General features: G+C 42.4%; 1 protein-coding gene across 2 annotated transcripts in view; it reads right to left on the bottom strand.

Annotated features, from left to right (window-relative positions):
* The window catches only part of col18a1a (collagen type XVIII alpha 1 chain a), a 75817-nt gene that overhangs the window by 16639 nt on the left and 47817 nt on the right, over positions 1-11361 (bottom strand). For both annotated transcript variants that reach the window (XM_069154830.1, XM_069154829.1), the window contains 3 exons: positions 9762-9845; positions 7424-7495; positions 1083-1161 (listed from right to left, as the gene is read on the bottom strand). In XM_069154830.1, coding sequence (XP_069010931.1) covers positions 1083-1161; positions 7424-7495; positions 9762-9845 — 235 coding nt within the window. The remainder of the gene's footprint in view (positions 1-1082; positions 1162-7423; positions 7496-9761; positions 9846-11361) is intronic.

Below are 11361 nucleotides of genomic sequence, written 5' to 3'. Positions count from 1 at the left end.
GTTTAAACTTGATACGGTAGCAACGTAATCCCTTTTTTTTTTTATGCAGTGATGTGCACCCTATTTCTGGAAGATTAAATCTTCAAACTTTAACTGCAGGTACAGTGTGATACGATGAGATAAGATAAGACTTAATTCCACAGCGGCGAAATTCACTCATCACAGCAGCTTAAGGATATAGGTGCGAAAAAGATGAGAAGAGAAGAATGCAAAGTTATATACTACTACTACTACTAATAATAATAACAATACACCTTTTACCTATACAGAATATTTTCACATGAAGAAAAAACTCATCATTATTGCACGTGGGTGAGGCAGAGTGTATCGTGTATTGCACAGATATTGCGTATTAGTGATATGGATTTGTCTTATAAGTATATACGAGTAATTCATACATGTAAAACATATATTCTATAAGATATATACAGCATAGTATTAAATGTATAAACAATGCATATTATATATAAAGTATGCGGCAGAGCATATATGCACAAGTAGATTAATATTAAAACGTCACCGTCCTTCAGGTACTTATATTCATATGTATGTCATATGAATATAAGTACCTGATAATGAGTGTAAAATTTACAATGAAATAATATAGGCATGTAATCATTGCAAGTGATATTTGATCCAATTTGAAAATACTGCATCTTTACAAACGTATTAAATCATTCTCAACCTATCATGCCCCTCTATGGCAGGAAAAAGTTCAGCAATTAACAAAAAAGAACCGAGAACATAAAATATAATTTACATGGGCAGTAACGTTGCATCATTACTCATCTTGTCCACTAGATGGAGACATATGTCAGCCGATCCGTTAACAACAAGCTCCGACTGGCTCAGCTCAGCATGTTTAAGGAATACGAGCTCAGCAACGCATGTGGAAGCACAACGTCTGTTTTACATCTTTAAAAGCAGAACTATGAATTTATAAAGGACAGTGACATTTGCTAAACAACAAGGGGGGAAAACTCTGAGGAGGCATTGCGTGAAAATATTTGAACTGAGTTCTTGTACCAAACAAAAAAAAAAAAAGTAAAAACAAATTGAACTCTGTATCCAGATAAACTCACCTGTCTCTCTGGAAACGGCCACCTCCTCCTTCCTCGTCAGCGGCGGCTGCTGAATGGGCCGAGATGATTGAGGGGTAGTCTGCAGGAAAAACAATCATGCAACAGAGAGATACATATTTAAAAAGGGCAGCGGATGACATTTGCTGCAGGCGGCGACGAGCTCGCTCCAGGTTTCACGGCTCCATTTTCACTCCACACACTCTCGCGTTTAAGAGCCTTCACAACAATACTGCTGCGTGGGAAAATAAAAGTTTGCCCTGTTAACATTTATCCCAAACAATTCCAACCAAAAGGACTCCGTTACATTTAACTAATGTTTATAGACTGTGATGCAAAATCTCTCTCCCTAACTAACAGGACTGTTTCCCAGCTTAACACCAATCCTCTTTAGAACATGATTGAGTACACATGTGCAGTAAAACTTCTTTTTTTTTTTTTATTTCTTGTGTTGGCAAACTGCTTTTGTTGTCTAGTAATTGCTGTTTATGTGTTAATCGCTGTCAGACATCTTAATTTCTGGGCCTTGCTGCAGAACTCTTCCGTATGTGAACCTTATTAGGAATTAAAGAACACAGCCACCAGTCTAACACACTGTTCCAGCCTGCAGTCTTAAAACGTCATTGTCAAGACTTCCAGGGTGCAATTACTGTCTTTCTGTAGGATGACATACACCGACACGCATTACCGTTTGCCTCTCTACGCCTCTGTGTGTCTTTGCGCTGTTACTCCGAATCCCGTACCTTAACCTGCAGAAGAGCTTGTTAAAAGGCCAATTTCTGCACTTCAGAATTGTTTGAGACCTACGAAATCATCAACGAGCCGGATGGCTTCATTAAAATGAAACAAAATATAAATGTTCAATTTCCATGACAGAAATGTCATACTGCAGACGGGTGCCACGTTCTCCGTCTTACGTAACACTTGTTGATTAAACATTTTGACAAAGCAAATGCGCCCCTTTTTTTTTTTTTTTTTAAAGATCCAGCTGAACGCGACACCTTCAGGTAAACGAAACAAAGAGTTCTTAAAACAGATGTTTCCTAAAGTCGTGTTTGTTCATGGGACGATGAAAAGAAAAACAAAAATCGACCTCGGCAGCGACAAAATGACATAAATTGTGCTGTCAGCTTAGACTAACTCCAACTCCCCTCTTTCCATTGTTCCTTAAATCTTCAGTAACAGTTCGTCTATAGTTCTACTACAGTGCATTTTACTCAATTTACTAAATTTGATTCGTCATGTTGTTGTTGTTGTTGTTGTTGTTTTTTTACCCTCATAACAAATGTGTGGGTAGATTTTGGGGAGTAAGGAAACACAGGCCAGTCTGTAACGCGCCAACAATGGTTGTGTCACTAAAACCACAGCAGGGCTGAAAGAAGCAACAGGGACAACTGAAGGTTGGAGGGGGGGTGGGGGTGGGGGGAGGGGGGGGGGTGCACTTCTGTTCCCTAGACTGCCTTCGGGTTAAAAGAAAAATAAATAATGCAAATACTGCCTCTGTAACTCATTCTTCACCGGTGACGCACCTGTGGAATTCACAAGGGGGGTAATGAAGAATGTAATGGGGGTGGAGGAGGGAGGGGGGGGGGGGGGGGGGGGAGAGCTGAAGGGCCAAAATGATGCCATTGTTGATAATTAACCAGTTTCCTTTCTGGGAAAATATTCTCCCCGCTCGGTTGCACGGCGATGACTATGCTAAGAATGCGCCCGGACCATTACTGACTGTTCTGAGCTGATATATGAATTAATGTGATAAAGAATACCCCGCTTGTTCACTCCCTTACACCGATCCATCAGAGCCGGCGCTGACGGGCGGGAGGCTCACATCCTCAGAACTAAGCGGTGATGGATTTGAACCACACGACCCCCCCCCCCCCTCTGAATCTTAAGAGCAGGTATGCGGCTCCCTCGGCAACGAACACATCTTGCGCCGCAGCAGTGTAACTACTTTTTTTTTTTTTTTCCTTTTCTGTTTCCGCCCTCTCAAGTATCGCAGAGGAAACTTTTTGTGGAAAAACAGTCCAGCTGTTTAGAAAATGCAGCGACCGAGATTTGCGTACTTGTGTAACGGAGAGGAGTCGGACGTGATCTGAGCAGAGACAGTGACGCCATTTCCCCTGAAACACTGCTACATATCATGAAGACCAAACTCAAAAGACAGAACCTGATCCGAGACACTTTAAAGGCAAATCAGATCGCAAATGAGGGGAAATATGCACCGGTACCAAATAAAGGAATGGAGGCTTTAGAGATTAGCGTATAACTCTTAACAGCAAATTCACATTTTGAATTTACAATAGATTTTACAACGCCCCATTTTTGTTTTGTTTCGGTCATTGGGTTTTCCCCAAAATGTCACCACCTCGGATTGAAAGAAGCGTCACTTAATTCTGCAAATTCCTTTATAGCGCCTTCTTAACCCGATGGTCAATTTCTACGACCAACCAGGTGGCTTCGTTCTGCCTGAAACAACCATGTGTTGGTATAATAGCGGTCTGGGAACGTTTCCTCTCCGGGCTTCGTGCTGAAGGGGGACACTCGGAGCGGTGACACCGCTAACGATGACTGACGAGCTCTGCCATCCATCACCACAAATTCCAGGATGACAAAATGGAAAGTCTCACTTACACAACTCTCCCCGTTTAACTTGTCTTCGCCCGGACTTGCCTTAATTACACCCGTGGACAATTGTGCGGGGTTGTAAGTTATACTTTGTGTGAACGCGTCATCATCGGATGGGAGAGGAAGAAAAAAAAAAAAAAAAAACATTGGCAGGTGGACATTAGATGCCAGCTGTTGCCTTTTTTTTGTTGTTGTTGTTGTTGTTTTACATTACATTGCATATTACATGACGCTTATAAATGCATCACCGAACAGATGGAAAAAAAAAAAAAAGCCCCTCGTAAAAGCTGCCCTAACCCCGCCTCCCTCTCCCAACTTTCTTTCCACCTCTGTCAGTTCCTGTACGCGCAGTAGATTGAGAAACCAGTTGGAAAAACAAGGCCTGATGGGAGGTGGGGGGGAGAAAGGGGGGGGGGGGGGGTCGACTTGGATCACACCGAGTCCAAATTGACATCTGGTTTTTCTAACTCGCCGCTGTAACCGCGAGGAGTGGGAGTGGGACGGTGGCGGCGCGGAGCTACGCCCCGGCCTCTCACCGCGGTTACCTTTCCGACGGTGGGACGAAGGCGAGCGGCTGTCCGTGGAATCTGATTTGCGTGCCGGTGGCGAGATGGCCAGAAAGCAGAGAGACGAAGACAGAAAGACGCAAGACGTCAGAGATCGAGAGGGTGACCAAAAAAAAAAAAAAGAGATGAAGGAAGTCACCGAAAGAGAGAAGCAAACAGGGTTTTTTTTTTAGGTTTTTTTTTTTATCAGGATGCAGAAGTGCGCTCTGGCATGCGGCATACATGCAACTAAAATGGGTTCGATGTGGGAATATTTAAAAAAAAGTATGTTCTTACATCAATGCTGCACTTAGTGGAATTATAACAGGTATATATGAAAACATCTTTTAGTTTGTTTACTTGATTTTGTAAAAATTAAAAAAAAAAATAGAGGTAGAAATGAAATGTCTGTGAAGGTTCCCAGTCATTTATGTCACGGTTAATCGAAGTTTTATCCAAAGTATATGAGCTTCTTTCTTGAAGCTGTTTCACTTCCCGCCTGAAAGGCTTCTTCTTTTCTAAAGAACTTCAGAAAACTAAATGAAGTCTAGTTGCCTTTTGATAAAACTTAGATCCTTCCAGATCGCTTCAGTTGTCGTAGACTATGTACTTTAAATGAACTTACAGTGTGCAGCTCTACTATCGAGGAAACTACATGCATCCGATCGGGACTCGATATTTCCAAACACTAAATACTAAAAGACTGCTGTTCGCGCCTATCCACGAAAACCATAAAAGCCGAGAAAGAAAATATATTTAAAATGGTTTCAGTGTCTAACCTTTAAAAAATTCCACGACTCTTTGTTCCCAAAAGTACACGACAGAAGCGGCTCAATTTCTGGACGTCAACTGAGCGGTTTTGAATCTTTCTTCAGGGATGAGTGTTCGCTCACTTAAACCGAGAAACTTGAGAGTTCAGCGGTCTGCGGAAGCGCACTCTGCTGTTAATAATCCTTGTCGGCCGGGCACGCGCGTCTGGCATCATCGGCCGTTTGAATCCTCTTAAAGCGGCAAAGTGTTCCTCATTCATTCCTCTTCTCGATGTCCTTTGAGCCTCTGATGTACAAACTCGCTGAGGGAATGTCTGAGAAGTTTCCAGTCGCAAAACAGCCGACCGACCCACTTCTGTTCACCACACGATTTAGCGGCAAGGCAGAAGAATAGTGCCGTTATTGGTGAATCATCATGTTCCAGGTGCTTTATTTATAGTCCTGGCATCCTCAGGAAGATATTTTAGTGGTTTTTGATGTCAGAAACTATTTCAATGGCATTTTACACCTCTCTAAAAGCCTCTCAGTGGAGCCCTTCTGAGGACGAGCTGGTTTTAGTGGGTGCTCCTGAGGCTCATTAATATTAATGAGCAGTTCCTCTGATTGGCTGACTATTTTCTGAGCGCCACCTGACCGGGCCAATCACGGGTGACGGACTGCGTCTCCGCAAGTTTACCGGCAAACGTGACTTTATCGGCAGAGAAGTAACGGCAGCGGCATCAGACTCATTCAGACCTCGATCCAGAGACGACAACCGACCACCTCTTCGACCGCGCTTACAAACGACTGTTACCGAGAGGTAAGTAACGTTTTTATCAACTCCCATCATTTTTGAGGTCGCGTCCCCGCAAATACTGAGAAAACATCAATCTGTCTTCCCCCCCCCCCCAATAAACAATAGTTAATTAGCAGGTAACAGCTCAGTTCAAGAGGAAATAAAAACCGACATTTCAGCCGACTGTTACCACTGTACAATGTGAACGTTTTATCTTTGCTCGAAGCTACTAAAAAAAAAAAAAAAGCATTCGTTTTAACATGTAGAACACTGGAGTTGAGTCCGGTAGCTTTGAACAGAGCGATATGGGACTATGGGTATGCAGCCTAACATCCATAATACGGACACATTAATATCTATCAGCGATACGTATCAGTGATGCTTTTAGATGGCGAAGTACACTATGACGTTTTTATGACATCATGGAATTTTTTTTTTTTTTGGACATCTTGGACCACATGCTGTACAAAGACATTCTTATGACATATTGGACGAAATACTACAGGGAGACATTTTGGTGGACATACTACAATATTTTTTGGGACATTTTGAACCCTAAGCTATACCAAAACATTTTTTGTGACATTTTGGACGGCACACTATAGTATGACGTTTTTCTGAATGTCCACAGGAAGGCCCAGGCTCGGAACAGAACCAAAAACCTTCTGACTGTGAGGCAACAATGTTAACCACTGTGACACTCGTGTGTAGTTTGACATTTTTAAGATACCGTCGGAAGACATGCTATAGTGTGACATCTTTATAAAGTTTTGAACTACACGCTATACATTTTTGTCAAAATGCCGTCGTATGATATTTTACGATATTTTCAACGATACGCTACAGTATGCTTTTTGATTTATCTGTTCCCACCTGTCCTGTGGTCCTGGAACAGGACATGCACGCAAAAAAAAAAAACCACACGGAAATATCATATAAATATCACACTATAGCATGTCGTCAAAAACATCATAAAGATGTCATGCTATAGCATGGCGTTCAAAATATAATAAAAATGCCATACTATAGCATGTCAACCAAAATTTGATTAAACTGTCATTGTAAAGCATGTCGTCCAAAATTTGATAGAAATGTCAGTATAACATGTCCAAAATTTGATTAAAAGTTCACAGTATAGCAAGTCGTTCAAAATTTGATAAAAAAAAAATGTCATAGTATAGCATGTTGTTCAAAATGTGATTAAAATGTCACTATAGCATGTCGTCCAAAATTTGATAAAAATGTAGTATAACATTTTCATGATACTTTGCACGACATGCTAAAATATGACCTTTTATGACATTTTGGACGATGATGCTACAGCATGCCGTTTTAATCGCACCGTGGACGACATGTCATCGTATATTTTCTGAGAAAATAAACTTCAGCCCCCGGTTTCTGAAATTCCTGTCCTTCAGACGGCTTTGCGGTGACAATTTATCTTCTGCACATCCAACAACAGAGCAGCGTTTCCTCGACATTTCAGTAAGTAAATGAATTTACTTATCGTTTTGACACTTCCGCAGCGTTCATCTTGCACCCGCACCCGCTTTACTCAGCACATTTATACAATATGGGGCCTTTAAGGACAAAGGTTCAATGATACAAAAAAAAAAAGTTGTTCCATACCGTCCATCTGAATTTCCCCGCGTCTGGTTTCGGGGGTCTTCTTTCCTCAACGCCGCTTCCGTCCCCTGAAGCCTGAGGAGACCAATCGTACAGTTTACGTTTCTTTACATACTCCACAAGATATTCTTCTTCCGAAAACGTCTGCTGCGTCCAAAAAAAAACACCTTTATTTGAAGTTTTGGTCAAACTCAAATGCGCTATGAAGGAATTCGGTGATTAAAAGATATCTTTTCATTGACAATATGCGAATATAAATAAACAAGAAAACCTCTTTACTATTTGTGCTCGTCCTGAAGGCATTGGCGGCCTTTTATAGATGTAAATCTTTTCTTTGTATTCCACTTCACCAGGCAGGCCCTCCTTTATCTCAGTGAGCCTTTTGCACGGCTAAATTCACATTAAATGAATAATAAATAAAGTGTAATTTACCACCGAACCATTTAAATTGTCAGGTCTCTACGTCGCCGCGCAAATTACATCGAGTCAAATGCAGGCTTATTTTTCGAATCAATTTACAGAAAGCAGGTTTCGTCCAGTAAACTGCTATTAAAGTCAGGTTGTACGTCAAGTGTCTTTAATGTCGACGCTGCAAAACAGCTGTCAGGTTATCATTTGAGAGGAAGGGCACATCCTGAAACCAGAAACCTGTGATTTCCCCACCGAACTCGGAGAACATCTGAAGGTTTGACAACAAGCGGTACGAGCGTTCTTCTGTCAGTGAGGACGTGGTCTTGGTGCGAGCGAGCAGAACAGCTGTAAATGTTTAACTAAATAACAGTAAAGGCTGCTGGTGGGCTGAAGCGGGGACACCTGTGTTGGAGTGTGGGTGGTCAGCGACGTAAATGCCGCTCTCGGGACTCTTCTCGGTTACAGGTTTACTGGACTTCACACCGGACTAAATCTACAAGTCAAATGTCATCACTCGTGTTACTGAAAAAAAAAAAACATCTCTGCCATAACTTTTTGTTCCTACTTTCCGAAACAAATTATTTCCTCTACTTTTCAAAAAAAAAAACTGCAGTTCATTAATTCCAAATGAAGGATGAATCCTCCTGCACAGATGTACTGTCGGAAAGGAAAACAGCAGATTTACCGTCAGAATTATTAGTTGTATTTGAAACGGTTAGTCGCTGATTTCAGACTCTCGATAGACAAAACCGTGCTTCTCATCTCAAGCTGACGACCGTAGATTTTAGCATCTCAAATGTGCCGCCAGCAGATTTGATTGTCTGTAGCTGACGTTGGCTTCATGAGTTGGTTAAAAATGTTTTCCAGCCGACTTCCTAATGTTACCAGCTGACGCTGTTGCATGTCTTCGGTGGTTTGACACGTTTTTAAAACAATTTGTTAAAGGGGTTTATACGATGTGCTTCATGGTTACATGAAAGGTCGCGGTGAAGAAACACCGAGGTTAAACCTGAATGTTTCAAACGAAAAAGGTCAGCCTTCTCGCCAGCTGATGAACCTCTGGAATGAAGAAACAGCCTTACTGTAGCGTCGAGCCAGTCAGTCATCGCATAATATGAATGATTACGTTCTAAAATAACCCCAAACGGCTGCTTAGCTTCCATTTTTGTTTACATTTTCACACAGTCTGGATCGAGAGAGCAAACCTTTATGGTAGACTGATTGCCATTCGATATGTATAAACTATATCCAATACAGACCAGGGCATCCAGATCTCATTAATACATGCATGGGCACAACACGGTGGATGCGCTTGGTCGAGGAACAGGGGATTTCTTTAAATGTAACCAAACTAATGTTACCAAGTCAGTTCGGGATATGTTCGTTCCTCAGCCGGGGAAGAAACCGTAAGTAGCAGCATCGAGCCAGCTGGCTGGACATACCGGTGACTGGAGCTTCAGTTTAACTCTGAAGTTGTGTTCAGGCCAAACGCAAAGCCAATTATTCTCACGGCGCGTTCATAAACAAAAGTCGACGCGAAGAGGCGAATTGGCGCCGGGCGACGAGAAAGGACGCCGATTTGCGTCCAAGCCGGCTGAAAATATTTAACTCCCACGAGCAACGCAAGCCGAAAATCTGCTTCGCATCCGGTCCGACCGCAAAATGACCTTTGCTCTGGTGTTTTCGGTTTCGCCCCGAGACTCCGCGGGCCCGCGGCGCCCTCGTCGCCAAACCGGCACCGAAACCATGGCACCGAAACGCGTTCACAATCTCGTCATCCAAAGAAAAAAAACAAAAAAACCTTTTTGCGCTTACAAGTAAGTAAATAGCGAGCAGTAATTAACAATAAACATAAATAAACTTGTTTTCCTGCGGCCGCATTACAGCGGTCACCTCTTCTCCCAACACGCGAGGGGGAGTTGTCACTCACCATATCCGAATCGTCCTCGTCCTCCTCGCAGTGCCTCCCGGCGGCCCGGGGGTCTCCCACCACCCTCAGCTCCCCGATCACACCCTGGTGGGAAACACGCACGCAGTTTTTCATGTGCGATGATGCATGTAATCATGTCAGAGGCTTGTTCTCACACACACACACACACACACGCACACACACACACACACACACACACACACACACACACACACACACACGCACGCCATGTAATAGTTCCAACATAAAAGAAAAAAATATGGATGATTATCTCTGCCCGGGCTTCGGTAATATTTCCCCGGGAATTCCCCCGTTCCACACAAATCAGAGGGGCCATTGATGTCTCCCAGTTTTGGCCTGCGCCTGTGAAGTGCCGCTATCTCCGCCTCAAAACGCACCATCCGACACATGTTCCCACACAGGATCCTCGCACAGATAGCGTGAATGCTATCTTCCCGCCTATCAAAGGGCCATTAGCCGCGCTTCCCGAGTTATTTTGAAGGCGACTCTTTAGGACACGTTTACGTCCTGAGAATAAAGTCAAATGGATTTTTTTTTTTTTTTTTTGTACTTTGAAGATAAATAGCCCATTGGCATTTTAACCCCGTCTTTAGACAGACTTTTAACGGCCTGCTCTGTAACTTTTCTTTACGATGTTTAGCCGATGTGCTTTTATCGAAGTGCTTCAGCTCTTCGCAATAAATCTTAAGATTTCTACTCAAGAGAAGGAAGAATCTGTCACCGCAGCACATTTCTGGTCGTGATGGATAATGAGATAAAAAAAAAAAAGAACGTCCGATAAACAAATCCTATTTCAGACTGGAATGTGTATTTTCTAAATACATAATGTGTATATTTAGATGTTCAAAGAAGCTTGCTGTGCCCTGATTTGATTAGGGCCGATTCGATTCACAAGACCTCGGGAGCCGAGGGGCCACGCGAGGGTCAATAAATAGCACATGGCCAACGAGTGGTGAAATCAGAAACAGGGTTTGGATTCCTGATTTGAAAGAGGCAGTTTAGAAAACGTCTTTCTGACAAAATATCCAACCACAAGGGAATACTTTCGATGGGCTTGAAATCTAAAATGTGTAGCAGGGACACAAAGTGGTTTCCAGCAAAATGAGCAGCGATGTTCAAACAGTAATAAAAAGATAAAGAGAAGTTTTACAGCTGAGAGAGGAAGCCGGAGATGATGTTTTAGCTGCTGGAAACCGCTGCAGATTTAGTTTCAAGGGTGTGGAGTTCTAATGTAAATATATTTAGTCGTAGCAAAATCTCTTTTATGCCATTATTCATGTGATAATGTTATTAAAAGATGCTTTTTAATAGAGATTTGAAGGGGATTTCTGCTTTGTTTGGCCATCCTGTAAAGTCAGTAAAAAAAAAAGTGCCCGTGACTTTAAGCCTTACCTTTTCTAAATATAACCTTGTTAACAGAACAGGAAGGTCACTTAAGTCCATGTGAGCGGCAAAACTCTACATTTTGTAATATTGAACACTAAAAACTGGAAGTAAAAGGATCGACACCATGTTAAAGTTGAACTCAAAAGGAGCTCGTAAGGTCATGTCGTGTACGTCCACTGAAAATACGGCCTTT

This window comes from Embiotoca jacksoni, unplaced genomic scaffold (genome assembly GCF_022577435.1).
Source record: "Embiotoca jacksoni isolate LCO1_2020_lvr unplaced genomic scaffold, fEmbJac1.0.p SCAF_2, whole genome shotgun sequence".
Classification (NCBI taxonomy): Eukaryota; Metazoa; Chordata; class Actinopteri; family Embiotocidae; genus Embiotoca; species Embiotoca jacksoni.
The sequence above is the reverse complement of the archived record's forward strand: the minus strand, read 5'-3'. Positions and strand labels throughout refer to the sequence as shown.